This window comes from Narcine bancroftii, chromosome 4, assembly GCF_036971445.1.
Source record: "Narcine bancroftii isolate sNarBan1 chromosome 4, sNarBan1.hap1, whole genome shotgun sequence".
Lineage (NCBI taxonomy): Eukaryota > Metazoa > Chordata > Chondrichthyes > Torpediniformes > Narcinidae > Narcine > Narcine bancroftii.
Window position 1 is genome coordinate 245,815,122 of NC_091472.1, and position 15,566 is coordinate 245,830,687.

Genomic DNA, 15,566 nt, shown 5'->3' on the forward strand with positions numbered 1-15,566 from the left:
AGAACAGAAGAAGAACACCAATTTCAGTTCGAAGGTCTAAAAATATGACTTTCCAACATATATTCCTCTTGATCCATGATTTTACTCTTCTGAATGTTTATTCTATATGCAGGACTTGCCTCTCCATCATGATAAATTACTGACATCCTTTTTGGCACATCAGGAAACAAATTTGCATATTTCAAAATTAATTCTTTCAATTGCATCTGCTCTTGGACTTAAGATGGCCTAACTTTTCCTCCAGATTTTCCAAAATTGCTGAGTTGGACAGGTGTACAGGAACCATGGTTTCTTTAAGGTTACCCTCACAAGATTCTGTTTCCATAATTGTGTGATCCATAACTTCCTCAACTCTGTCAACAGCTAATACCTTTGATACAGACTGTTCTCCATTACCCATATCCTCATAATAAGGTTTCAACATATTTGTGTGACAAACCAGAGTTTTATTCCTACTATCTGGGGTGTTTATAACATAGTTAACATCATTCAGTTTTTGATTTAACTATGTACAGTCCAGAAAATTTAGCTCTAACGATTGTCATGTATTGGGAACAAAATTAGCACTTTACTTCCTGTCTTAAAATTCCTCACTTGAGCTCTCCTGTCAAATAAACATTTCATTTTACCATGAGCCATTTCTAAATTCTCTTGAGCCACACTCTTTGTACCCTATCCTTAAATTTAGAAATCTAATCCAGCGTCCAACTGGACATCCTCATTAATTCACTGTTCTTTTATCAATGTTAAAGGTCCTCTAACCTGATGTCCAAACACAATTTCAAAAGGGCTGAAACCTAATGAATCCTCCACAGCCTCCCTTGCTGCAAATAACAATAAATAAATACCTTCGTCTCAATCTTTCCCATTCTCCAGACAATAAATCCTCATCACATTTTTAAAGAGTGGAATGAAATTTTTCCAAAGCCCTCTGAATTTCAGGATGGTACATGGATGAAGTGATCTGTTTTATTCCCAACTCATAAATCAACTGCTGAAACAACCCAGACATAAAGTTAGATCCTTGATCACTCTGGATCTCTTGAGTAATCCAAAAACTGAAAAATCTTTCCAAAGCCTCGACCACTGTTTTGGCTTTAATATTTCTTAATGATATAGCTCCTGGAAATCTCGACACCATACACATAATTGTTAACAAGTACTGATTCCCAGACTTAGTTTTAGGAAGGAGACCTTCACAATCCACAATAACCCGAATAAAAGGTTCCCCAACAACAGTTTGTTACGTTTCCCCACAACCTGATAAATGTGACATGACCAGCACACATTTACAACATCCTTCCTCAAACCAGGTCAGAAAAATTGTCTCAAAATCTTATTCATGGTTTTCTTTACACCAAGATGACCACCCAAAGGTGGACTGTGGGCTAAATTTAAAATTCCATTCCAGTTATTTCTCGGAATGACCACCTGATGAATTCCACCCCCACCCACCCCAACCACTCTTCATTAGCAGAAATATCAAGAGGTCTCCATTTCCTCATCAACAATTCACCCTTCAATTAATATCTACAGGCCATTTCTTTATTCTCCTGTTCACATCCTGCTTTGTCTCTTGAGTCAATAAGATCTATCTGTCCAATGTGACTGAATTAACTCTTTCCTTGACAAAGAGAAATCTTTACTCTCACAATTAATCTGATCTTTCAAGACTATTTCAGAAGCATTGGGAAGTCTCTATCAACTGGATCTTCCTCTGCTGTCATCATTTTCTTAGACAAAGACCTTGTTACAGCACATGTATGATAAATCTCTCAATCCTCCTTAATATCATCCTTATTAGGTTGATTTCTTAATCTCAAAACTGACCCAACTTTATCCTCTGCCAAATCATTCCCTAATAAAAATGAAACTCCTTGCATGGGTAACTTTGAAATAACTCCTACTACAATAGGTCCTTTAACTTGTTCTGAATTCAGCACTATGTTGTGAAGAGATATTGACTCCTCCTTACCTCCAACACTTCTAATCAAAGTAGTCTCCCCTGTGTCAGTCTTTTGATCAATTCTTCAACCACATTCTTCAACCACAGTGACTGTGCTGCTCCAGTATCTCTAAGAATTTTACCTGGAACCTGAGATTCTCCCTTCTTGACTGAAACCATGCCCTCTGACACAAAAGATTTGAAAATGTCCATCACACCCTTACCAGGTTTGGAACATCTGCTCTCCTTAAATTCAACTGTCTGATGCATGGTTCTAGTAATACTTCCTTTTCTCATCTCTTTTACAACACTAAACAATTCACAAGAATGTGACGAGTTTTTTTACAAAAATTATGTACAAATCCTTACCTTCATCTTTTCTCTTAACATCCTCCCCAGACTTAATTTCAGGCTTATTAGTCTGCTCCACATTAACCCCCAAAAAGGCTTATTATTCTGGAATTTGTTTTTGTGAATCAGGGCATATTCATCCACTGACCTTGCCGTTTGCTACCATGTCCCCATGTCTATCTCATCCAGGTATAATTTAATCTAATTTGGAACACACCTTTTTAATTTCCTCAAATAATATCAATTCTCTCAATCTGTCAAAATCATTATTTATTCCTTTTGAGGCACACCGCGGTTAAAACATATAGATTTTCCAAGAGTAAAATCCATATAAGATTGGTTCCATGTTTTCACCAAACTCCTAATTTTTTGTCTGTATGCTTCTGGAACTAACTCATAAGCTTTCAATACTGCTTGTTTAATAGCATCATAATTTGCCACTTGCTCTATAGTCAAACTGGAGGATGCAACTTGTGTTATTCACTTCAATACACCTTAGAGCATAAGAGGCCATTTTTATTTGGCCATCTTGAGCACTCAGCAACCTTCAAAAAGCTGAAAATATGTATCTGTATCACCCTCATCAAAAGGAGGAACTATAGTTACCTCTATTAGCCAAAAACCTCTCCCTAGGAGTGGCAGCCTCAATTCTCTTACCTCCCTCAATCTCAGTTTTTAACTTCTTTAATTGAAACCGTCACTTTCATTTAAAAAAAACCATATTTTCTTTGTCTTTCATCATTCTCTCTCTATTTTCAGCTACCTCTAACTCATATTTCCTCCATTTCTTTCAGCTTCCTCTGCATCATATTTCCTCCATTATTCAGCTTCTTCTGCCTCATTGTTGTTTCTGCAACTCAAAGATCTGTTTTCTTTCTTGCAACACCCTCTGTTTCTCTTTCTTCTTCCACCCTCAATTTCTCCAATTCTAATTGCTATTCAACAGATCTATCCTCAGGAAAAATTTCTCCATCTTTCTCAATAAAATTTCCCTCACCTATATATTATTTTACTATAATCCTCTGAATTTGTATTTTCCTCATCCAATGCTTGACTTCAGTCAGCTTTAATAATTTAGCAATGACCATCGGTTCCTCTTTTCTCTTGCAACCGCAGGAAAAATGTATTAAAATTCATTGCTGCTGTTTTCCACACACACAAGCTTTACATTAGTTTGGAAAATCCAATTAATTAATAAATTGCAAAAATTTAAGATCCCAAAATTCCAATTTTCAATCTGAAAGGACGATCCCCCAAATGTTATGGGTCCAGAGGACCCCAAAACCCAGCAGCAATTGAAATTCACCATGACAAATGGTTACTCAACAAAAGTTGCTTTTAATTATATTTAAACATGAAAGCAGGATCAAACTTTAACTTACTACTATTAACTTAACCCCCTTCTAATTCTAAGCACACATGTATATAATGTGTGTATAAGTTCAGAAAAGTTCTTTGATTCACAGTCCAATCTCACTTCTCACTCCTCCAAGTTCTTTGGTTGAGGGCAATTCTTATATTGTGCACAGAATTTAACATGTATGAATTTCACTAGGCTTTGGTTCTTGAAAGGTAAATGGTTACCTCTCAGGAAGGTTCTTGTCGATTTTCAGAGAGAGATTTGTTGTTTGCTGGACACCCACAACTAATTCCTTCTGATCATTCCCTTTAGTGTCTTGTTGAAGAAACTTGCCCCATCAGGGTTTTCCAGATGATAACCTCTTTGTTTCAGGTCTCCACAGAGTTCCTTTTTGTTTCACTTATTTCAAGTGAAACATTACACAGCCTCTTGTATGGACCACAAGGGCTTTGAACAGGCTGAACTAAGAACTCACAACCTGTCTTTAAAATGGGGCATTTCCACAAGCTTGCCAGCTTGTCATGTTCCAGTTCCAGCTGCTGCTGCTGAACTGTAGAACTGCCATCTACTAACCAGGCTAGATACAAAAGGACTTTCTCACTGCTCTAGTTATCCACCCAGTTTATATTTCATTCCCTCTTAATCCTTCTTCCATGTTGATTTCAATTGTTTGAAGTTCTTCATTAAAGTTCTTCATTATAGAGTCCCACCTGGAGAAAAATGATGGGTAGTGATCAAGATCCTATTTCCTTGCACCCATAGTTCCAACAACCTTATCTCTGTCCTAAATTTACTAACCTGAATCTTGAGGCTATGTCCCTTAGTTCTGGTTTCCCCAACCGATGGAAACAACTTACTTACCTTGATCTTAATCTTTCATAAATTTACTTGTTTCTATAAGATTCCCTCTCATTCTTCTAAATTCAAGTGAGAGCAGTCCCAAATGATTCAATTTCTCCTCATAGACCAACCCCTTCATCCCTGGAATCAACCTGGTGAATTGCATCTAAATCTAGTACATCCTTCCTCAAGTAAGGAGAACAGAACTGCCCGCAGTACTCCAGATGTAGTCTCACCAATACTTTGTACAGTTGCAGCATAACTTCCCTGCTCTTGAATTCAATCTCTCTCGCAATGAAGGCCAATATTCCATTTGCCTTCTTGATAGCCTGCTGCACCTGCAAACCAGCCTTTGCAAATCATGCACAAGCACTCCCAAGACCTTCTTCACATCATCTTGCCTGACAAACCTACTGCAATTTTTGAGGAAACAACAATAGGTTCGACAAAGGAGATGCAGTGGATGTTATATATTTGGACTTTCAAAAGACCTTTGATAAGATGCCGCACATGAGGCTGCTTAACAATACGAGAGCCCATGGAATTGCAGGAAAGATACTGGCATGGGTAGAGCATTGGCTGATCAGCGGAAAATAGAGAGTGGGAATAATAAGATCCTATTCTGATTGGTTACTTGTTGCCAGGGGTGTTCCAAAGGGGTTGGTGTCAAGGGCATTTCTTTTTATGTTGTACATTAATGATTTGGATTATGGAATAAACAGCTTTGTGGCTAAGTTTGCAGATAATACAAAGATAGCTGGAGGTAGAGATGAGGAAATGGAGAGAATTGGATTTGGACAATGGGCAAAGAAGTGACAAATGAAATACGATGTTGGGAAGTGTACGGTGATTCAATTTGGTAGAAGGAATAAAAGGGCAGACTTATTTGGATGAGAACAAAATTCAGACATGCAAAGGGACTTGGGAGTCCTCGTGTAGGATATCCTGAAGGTTAATCTCCAGGGTGAGTTGGTGGTGAAGAAGGTGAAAGCAATGTTGGTATTCACATCTAGAGGAATTGAATATAAGAGCAGGGATGTTATGCTGAGGCTTTTTTTTATAAGGTAGTGGTGAGGCCTCACTTGGAGTATGGAGAACAGTTTTGGGGTCCTTATTTAAGAAAGGGTGAGCTGGTATTGGAGAGGGATCAGAGATAACTCACAAGAATGATTTCTGGAATGAAGGGATTAGCATATTAGGAATATTTGATGGCTCGATCTCTACCCCTTGGAATTAAAAAGAATTGGGGGTGGGGGACCTCATGGAAGCACTTCAAATATTAAATGGCCTGGATGGAGTCGATGTTGCAAAGTTGTTTCCCTTGGTAGGGAAGTCGAGGAAAAGAGAGCAGGATTTAAGGACATCCATTTAAAACAGATGCAGTGAAATTTCTTTAGCCAGAGAGTTATTAACCTTTGGAATTTGCTACCCCAGTAGTTGTGAAGACCAGGTTGTTGGGAGTATTTAAGGCAGAAATTTATAGGTATCTGTAGTTCGGGTATCAAAAGTTGTGGGGAGAAGGCAAGGGAGTGGAGCTGAGTAGGAGAATGGATCAGTTCATGGTGGAATGACAGACTAGACAATGGATTGAATGGCCTACTTCTGCTCCAAAATGTTATGGTCTTATTTCCTCTTGCCACTTATTTCATATACCTACTATGTGAAGAAGGTGCCCCTCAGATCCCTTTTGATCTTTTTCTCTCTCTTTAAATCTGTATCGTCTGGCTTTAGATTCTCCTTCCTGAGGAAAAGGAGTCTGGCTATTTACCTTATCTGTGCTCCCCTACACACCAGAGAGAAAAGTTCCAGCCTATTCCTCCTCCCCTTATAATTCAAGCCTATCAGTCCTGATCACATTCTTGTGAATCTTTTCTGCCCTTTCCAGTTTAATGATATCTATCCTATAGATATCCTGCAGCACTCCCAGTGTGGCCTCCCCACTGCCTTCATGTTCTTGTACTCAGTCCTCAGATTGATGAAGGCAAGTGGGTTAAATGCTTTCCTCACCACCTTGTCCACTTGTGTTGCACTTTTATCAGAGTATGTATCTGCACCCCCATATCTCTAATTTCTACAGTGCTACCAAAGGATATCATTCATTGTGTTTGTCCTCCCCTGGTTTAATTTACCAAAGTGCAACCACAATTCACACTTGACTTCCATCTGCCATTCCTTAGCACACTTTCCTAGTTCATCCATATCCTGTTAGAATCTTGCATAAACTCGTTCATTGTCCACTATGCCACCAAATTTGGTATTATCTGCAAACTTGATAACCTTACTAGCTACCTTGCCATCCAAGTAGTTAATGTAAATGACAAACCATAGTTGTCCCAGTACCAATCCCCATGGCACTGCACTAGTTATTGGCCTCTAAACTGAATAGCAACCCTCCACTACCATCCTCTGACTTCTACCATCTAGTCAATTCTGTACCCAATTTGCCAGGTTACCCAAGATACCATGTGGTCTGATCTTCCAAACCAGCCTACCATCTGGGACCTTATCAAAGGCCTTATTAAAGTATATTTGGATACTTCCTTGCATTCATCCGTTTTCATGGTCACGTCTCCAAAAACTTAATGTAATATATGAGACATTATTTCCTATGCACAAAGCCAAATTCATCATCAGTCCTTGTTTTTCCAAATGAAGAAAGACCCTGTCTTTTAGAATGCCCTTCAGTAACTTATCCCTGATTGACATTAAGCTCACTGACTGGTAGTTGTCTGACTTGTTCTTGTAGCGTTTTTAAATAAAGGCACAACATTAGCCACCTCATCCTTTTTAAAATACAGGATTATCTCTTAGCAGATTTAAGTCAGCACGGTTGGCAGAATGGTTAGCGCAATGCCTTTTACAGTGCTAGCGATCGGGACTGGGGTTTGAATCCCGCGCTGTCGGTAAGGAGTTTGTACGTTCTCCCTGTGTCTGTGTGGGTTTTCCCTGGGGACTCTGGTTTCCTCCCACTGTTCGAAATGTACCAAGGGTGTAGGCTAATTGGACGTAAATAGGGTGGCATGGACTCGTGGGCTGAAATGGCCTGTTATTGTACTGAATGTCTAAATTTAAAAAAAAATTAAGATTCATCTGCCAGAGCCATCTCAAAACCTCTCCTTGCCCTCTAAAGTGATCCTTTACAATACTCAAGGGATTAATTTCATTTCAAATGTCTATTACTTCCACACATTTTTTTTTCTTGACTGGGTTCCCTAATCTTGCCAGCCTTGCCCTTCATTCCAACATGAATATGCTTTCCTTGAACTTTCCCTATCTCTCTTAAAAACCTCCTGATTGCCAGGCCCTCATTTACCTGGAAACAGTCCCTCTCAATAAATCTTTGTAACTTCCTGCCTTGTGTCATCAAAATTTCCCTTGCCCAATTTAAGACTTTTACATGGATGAGGGGCAGGACTGGTAACTCAATGATCCAAGCTGCAGGCAAAATAGAGGTAGAGGTATAGATAAGTGGGGTTTTTCTTTTTCTATAATTAAAAAAAAAATGAATGTAGTGATGGTTGACTGGTCAACAACTGCTCTCCGCCTGACACCTCAGTCATTTTCCCTATCTTGTTTCCCAAGAGGAGCTCCACTCTTCTGGCTGGGCCATATCCAAATTGAGGAAACTCTCTTGGATACGTTTAATAAATTCCACCCCATTCAATCTTTTTGGACTATGAGAACCCCAGTTAATATAAGGGGAGATTAAATCACTAAAAAAACCCTGTTATTCCTATACTGATTGTGATCTTCCTGCACATTTGCTCCTCTGATTCTGACTGGCTGTTTGGAGGGGTGGTGGAGGAGGTGCTGTTAATGCAATCCCATCAAAGTCCTTGTACCTTTATTAAGCATCACTGCATGATCCCTCAAGAATATTATTACTGCTGTGATGGTCTCCGTAATCAAAAATAAAAAAAACCACATCTCTACCTCTATCTTGCCTGCAGCTTGGGGATAATTGAGTTACCAGTCCTGCCCCTTATTCATCCATGTTTCTGTTATGGCAATAATATTCCAGTCCCATGTACCTAACCATACTCTGAGTTCGTTCCATTTTCCTGCTGGACTTCTTGCATTAAAATAAATGCAGAAGTTTGTCAGACTTTCCACTCCTTTCAATTGTTCCTGCCTATCCTGTCTAACAAACTTGATCTCTTTAACATCTAAGTTAACCTCCGCTTGCTTACCATCTGCACTGATGCTTAGGGACCCATTCCCCTAACCTTAACCCTTCCCTGCCAATCTAGTTTAATTCCCCTTGAGTCACACTAGCAAATCTCTTCACGAGGTTATTGGTGCTCCTCCAGTCTAGGTTCAGCCTGACCCTCTTGTGCAAGTCCTACCTTCCATGGAACAGAGGCCTATTGGTCCAAGAATCTAAAAACTTTTTGACTTAGTCTCGTAGATACACATTTAAATTTGTTACCTTTCTATTCCTTGTCTCACTAGCAACCCAAGGGGTCCTGTCTTTTAATTTACTACCTAGCTCCTTAAATTCACTATGCAAGACCTCATTTCTCTTCCTTCCTGTTGGTACCAGGATAGGTCACAAGTAAGTACTTTATTGTAGTTGTAAGAAAATGCAATAAAATAATAAAAATTCAACCACAGTACTCACAATACAACATACAAGAGCATATAAAGCAATAAAAACAAGAAAGAAAGCAAAAAAAAGCAGCATTAAAACAATACAAAGCACAAAGACACTAATTGGCAGAGTTTAACTTTTCAATGGCTCTGGGATAGAAACTGTTCTCGAGTTTGTTTGTCTGTGATTTAATGGACCTATATCATTTACCCAAGGGCAAAAGGTCAAACAAATGATAGTCCAGGTGAGTAGAATCCTTAAGAATATTAGCTGCCTTCCCGATGCAGCAAGATTAAAATAAATCCTCCAAAGGGACAAGGAGCACCCAATAATCTTCTAGGCTGTATTGATAACCCTCTGAAGATCCTTTTTACCTGCAGCCGGCAAACCACATGGGAATGCAATAAGTCGGCATGATTTCAATAGTGTGATAGAAGGACACCATTAACTTCTGTAGATTAATATTCCTAGGGTTTCTCAGAAAATGAAGACTTTGTGGAAAGGGTTACAACTTTCTTGAACTATTAATACCACCGTTATAGTCAAGAAGGCACACAGTTCCCATTCGTATACAATGCAGTTGGGCCATACTGTTCCTGAAATGCATTACGAGCTCTTCAGTGATAGTCTGTGGACTTCATCCCTATAGGCTGACTCATCGCCCCTTTGAATGAGCCCAACCACAGTCATATCATCCGCAAATCTTATGATGGACTTAGAAGAATACTGGGAGGCAGTCATGGTATAAAGAGAATACAACATTGGGCTCAACACACAGCCCTGTGGGGAACTATTGCTAAGCGTGAGAGAAGGGGAATAATGAGCACCTATTTTTACAGACTGGGAATGGTTTGTTTAAAAAGTCCTTAATCCATAGACAAATTGATCTGGAAAATTCCAAATCAGCAAGTTTACCAACTAATCTGGCTGGAATAATAGTATTAAAAGCAGAACTGAAGCCTATAAAAAGCAACCTCACATAGCATCCCTCTTGTTCTAAGTGGGTCAATGCTACGTGAAGAGCAGTGACAATAGCCACCACAGTAGACCTATTTGCCCTGCAAGGAAACTGGTATGGATCAAGGGTGGATGGGATACTGGCTTTAATGCTGCAAAACCAGCCTCTCAAAGCACTTCATAATTACTGGTGTTAAAGCAACTGCACGATAGTCGTTGAGGCCCTTGATAACCTCCTTCTTAGGCTGTGGAATGATTGTAGTAGCCTTTAAGCACAGCAGAATGATAGATTTTGACAGGTACCTTTTGAAAATCTTTGAATACCTCAGAGAGATGGTTCACACACTCCTTCAGCACCCTGCCTGATATGCCATCGGTGTTGGTAGCTTTCCTTCAGTTCACAGCTTTAAGCACCTGTCTCACCTCTTTCTTGACCAGTGAGGACATGACCGTTAGGCATCAGTGAGTGTGTTGTATCCATCTCTTCCACTTCCACCTCAAATCGAGTGAAGAAATGATTGAGATCCTCGGCCAGCCTAACATCACCATCAACAGTTATGCTATTGTTTTTATAGTTGAAGTGCTGGCTGCCCTGCCACATTTGCCACGATTCATTATCATTGAAATAGTCCTCAGATCCTCTTCCTATCGGTCACTTTAGCAACTCCAAGTTGAGTCTAGCTGCACTATGCTGTACACCATCACCTGACCTGAAAGTGATATTATGGTCTCTGAGAAGAATTTTAACTTCCCAGGTCATCCATGGCTTCTGATTGTGATACAGCCTGATCCGTTTGTTGAAGGTGACGTTGTCAACGCAGTTCTTTATATATCTGAGTACAGCAGCTGTATACTCCTCTAAATCCTGACTTTCAAAGCTCCTTCTTGCCATGTCTTAATGATTTTTACAGTGGGTGGAGCCCTTCTGCTCAGGGGAATGAATGCTGGAATTTAAAGTATGGAAGGGTGATCCGACCAGCTTAAATGTGGTAATGAAATTGACCTGAAACTTTTCTTAATATTTGAATAGACTTTATCAAGAGTCCTATTCCCCCCTTAGTCATACAAGTGTTCATTCTGTTCAAATTTAGTGAGGACTGCCTTCAAATCCACTTGATTGAGATCTCTGGCAATGATGTAGGCTCCTTCCCAATGTTTATTCTGTTGTATGTTAATAGCTTTGAGAAGGAAACACAAAGCATCCAGTGGGATATGAACAGCTATAACTATTACAATAGTAAGCTTCCATGGGAGGTAAATAGGTCTGCATTTAACTGCCAAGTACTCCAAATCTGGAGAGCAATGACTATGATTTCTGCATTTGTGCACAAGTTGTTCAGCATAACCCTCCCTCTTTGCTTTTACCAGAGTCTTTATTTCTGTCCCAGTGAAACCCTGTCCGGCCTGTTAGTTTAATAACTGCACTTGGGATAAGTGGATGTAGCCATGTCTCTGTTATCTTCATAATACAGTATTCGTCAAGGATTCTATTCTCAGAGATCTGCAGCTTAAATTCATCCATTTTGTTAGTGATAGATCTGGCATTCACAAGATAAATGCTAGGTAGTGGTGGTCCAAATGGTTTTCTCTTGATCCTGTCCAGCACTCCAGACCGATGTCCCCACTTCTTCCTGTACCTATTGCTCCTCTTCCTCCACATCTGCCCAACCCGATGACAATCCACTGTGGGCCCGAATTCCTGGTATTCTCATTCAGTTCATTACTGGAGCACAGGAATTCACTTACTGCAGCCCACTACGCTGACTCAGCAAGTTTAAAAGTTCCTGCTGGCCTTGGGTAAGTCTTGCCCATCCGAACTTTGGTATTACCATTCAACTAAGACTTGTTTTTCTGTTCCTTTCTGAATCCTGTATACTCCATCTGGACAGACTTCATGAACACACAGGCACTCAAGAACACACAAACCACAAAAAATGCCATGACTCACTATACAATCATGATCTCTGGCTGCTCACCCTCCGCTTTCAGAATATCCTGAGCCCAGTCTGAGGCATCCACAATCCTGGCACCAGGGAGGAAATACATAATCTTGGAGTCTCCCCAACAGCCACAGAACTGCTTGTCTGTGCTCCAGATGAGAGTTCCTTTCACGATTACTCTGATAGTCCTACCCTGCTTTATAGCAGAGCCACTTGTGAAGCCGCTGATCTAGCCACTGTTGCTATTTTCCTCTGAGACACTCTCTCCCAATAGAATCCAAGACAATATTCTTGCATTGTCTGCCAGTCTCTCCTCGTGCTTGAAACTTTGGTATTCAACTAAAACTTATTTCTGTGTTCCTCTGAATCCTGTATACTCCAGCTGGACAGATTTCTTCATCAGGGATACCTAACGTCCCTTATTTCCCAGATCTTACAGGAGGAGCACACTACTCCACTGACACCCATCACTGCCTTTTGGAAAAAAAATATTGGACTTTGCTCTTCTTCACAGAAGCCTGTTAGTCATCAAAGCCAACAGTACTTAGACCATCACATTATTTGTGAGAAGATGGGGAAAATATTTTACAAAGGAGTGTGGAATTCGATTTCTCTGTGAGCATGTCTCTGAGCAAACCTCCTCTTTTGCTCAAAGGAAATATGGAATATGAGATTTGAAAGAGTTTGGAGCCAATGTTGGGAGTCGAAGAACGCTTCCTCCCACCTTCATGTCAGACTTGTTGTTACTTAGACCTATAATCCAACCAAATGATTTTCTGGCCATTTTAGAAGGTGGTTAACCATATTACAGTTTGTGTGGAGTCGCATATAGGTCTGAGCAGTTAAAGATGGCACATTTCATCTTCATCATAATATTATTCAATGGGACAGATTTTTACCACAATCCACTGGCCTCTGGGTCACTGTTTTTTAAAGTTTTGATTTCATGTTATTTAATTAACAGAATTTAAATTTCACATGTTGTAGTGGGATTTGAAGTTGTGTCCCTGTCTGGTTGGTTCAGGCCTCTATTTAAATCTCTGATCAGCTTCGATCAAATGTATTGGATAAAAAAGTGTTTTGAATTGCATTATTTGATATTACTTTATTTCATTTAGTCTTGGCCAGAAGATGCTCTGGAGGCTGTGGCAAAACGCTCACTGGGAGACATTGAAATGTCAGAGAGGATACGTGTGTGCTGCATTGATATGTGCAAGAGTTTTCACACCTCAACAATTGAATTATCAGAAAAATTCCATACAGAGCTTCAGAGGTACAATTATGTGACTCCCACCTCTTACCTGGAATTGATCTCCACATTCCAAACCCTACTTGAAACAAAACGAACGTAAGCCCAAATTATTTTTTTAAATGAAATATAAAAGATGGTTGTAATTGATAACTGTTAACTTATTTTGTTCTGTTAGGTTGAGATGTATAATTCTGCAACAAATTCCTCATTGCTGTAACAAAATACAGGAATAGATTATACATTTGCTGGATGATTGTTCAATTGGCAAATCAACTTCAATATGCATAAGTGCAAGTTGGATCGGAAAATTAAAGAAACTTGTCAATCTTTGAAAAATAAGAACAATGGAATCTTGGGACACAGATTACCTGGTGGTGGTATTAGTTTTTAATCCCAACAAAAATGCAGGCATCAATTTCTCTGATCTGCCCATCTGTTTTGAAAATGGAATAATTTTTAAATGCTGAGATTCTATTAAACAAATGCATTGATGCTTTACATCAAAGATCTCTTGTTAGAATTGGGAAAGTTAGAAATAAGATAGTTGTCAGTTGCAGATAGGGTGGGAGAGGGATGAACAGGACTAAACAAATATGAGGTCATTGTTGTTCTAAAGAATGGACTTTCTCTCCATTTCCTACATTGACAAGAAATGTGGCTTCATGAGCTCAAGGAATTTGCCTTTCCTAATGCTCAAGTCATGTCAACCCTGTAGATTGGCATGGTGTGGCTTGCCAGCCATGCTGCGAAATAGCTAAACCCCCAATGGTCAACATATTCTGACCCCAGGTTTCCTTTCCAATCTTTGAGTCGCTTCCTGCTGCCCTCGTCGGTGAGCAGGTATGTAATAATACATGCAGCCAACAGGACATCCATACACACACTCATTTGTATGATCTCCCACATAGATAATACTCCACGTGTCCAGCCGAAACTCTTTGAACCCTGCTCGCAGGGCCAGTTGCTGTGTTTGGAAGAGTATCAGGTTCAGTGGGTTCATTAAGAGATGAGTCTGGACACCAGTGTTACAATCACAGGTAACTTTAATGAACACACAGGATGCAAATAGGGGAGAACATAATTCGATACTCAATTACTTTATTACCAAACAACTTCATGGATTGTCACCTTGAGTGGTGGAATAGCTAGTGTGGTCCTGGTAGACCACCCATGGTAGTCAGGCTGAAGGTGAGGTCTCTGACAAAGAACAATCTAACTAAGACCTCAATGGTGGGACAGGTGGACGAGGTTACTTCAAACTCCAGCTGTGAAAATGGAAGAAGGCTACAACAAATCTGTCAGCTCCAATCATCAGGGTTTTTATGCCATTGGAACTAGTTGGTTGATTTGTGAAGTATTGTGTGCAACATTAAGTACACGTCAAACAAATACATGCACAAGCATCTTCGCTTGGTGGGCTACTTTCAAAGATTGGACTCATAAGCCTCGAGAGCCCATAGGAATGAAGACCATCATCCTTGACCTTGAGAGGGATAGCCTTGTCAATGATGGACATTCACATTGGACCCAGGTTCCCTATACCAACAGGGGTGCAGCTCTCTGCAAGCACTTATCTATCACAGTACTACAGCTCAGCTTTAAGTGTAGTGCACACCTGATCCACAAGACTTCCAGTGAATTCGAAAGGTATGGAGTGATATCTGGGGCTTGAACCACAAGGTAGAGAGAAAGAATGTGCTATGCATTGTTGTTGTATACAGTTCTGATCTCAGCGCCTAGCCAATAATAATCCTAGGTAATTTGAATGAACCAAGGGCAAGGCGTGCACTAATGGGTGGCTGGAGTCCAACCTTTTTTTGTTTTGAATATTTTATTTTGAGAATTTTCAATCAACATGCAGTCAAGATGAAGAATAATTAAAAATTAAAACATCAATATCCATAATATTAACAAAATAATATAAATATTGATCTGTGTGTTGATATTAAAGAAAGTGAGAAAAAAATAAGAAAAACGTCAACATGTGATTCAATTATTATAAAGAAAAATTACAATAATACTACAAAAATGCAAATTCAATATCCATGTTGAATCAAAGGGAGAAAACAATAATAGAGAGAAAGAACAAAATAAGAGGAACCCTCCTTCCCATCTCTCCCAGAAACAAGTAGAAAGAACAAAAGAAGAAAAAGTAAGAAAAGAGAGAATAAGAAAAAGAAAAGTTTGGCTTCACTGAGGATAAACCCCACTCCCATCAAAGGACAAATAACCTGACTTATCTAGGGTCCTCAGTGCTGGAAACATCGGGGGGAGGTGGGAAGAGACAGGAGGGGAGAATCATTAAAGATTTACCCTGATGTATCTTAGGT

General features: G+C 39.7%; 1 protein-coding gene across 14 annotated transcripts in view; it reads left to right on the forward strand.

Moving 5' to 3' along the window:
* dnah7 (dynein, axonemal, heavy chain 7) overlaps window positions 1–15,566 on the forward strand; it is a 359,684-nt gene that overhangs the window by 207,129 nt on the left and 136,989 nt on the right. For all 14 annotated transcript variants that reach the window (XR_011356527.1, XR_011356526.1, XR_011356528.1 and 11 more), the window contains one exon: window positions 13,103–13,332. Coding sequence is in view for 11 of the 14 variants with exons in the window: in XM_069934600.1 (XP_069790701.1) it covers window positions 13,103–13,332 (230 nt within the window). In the remaining 3 variants the exon portion in view is untranslated. The remainder of the gene's footprint in view (window positions 1–13,102; window positions 13,333–15,566) is intronic.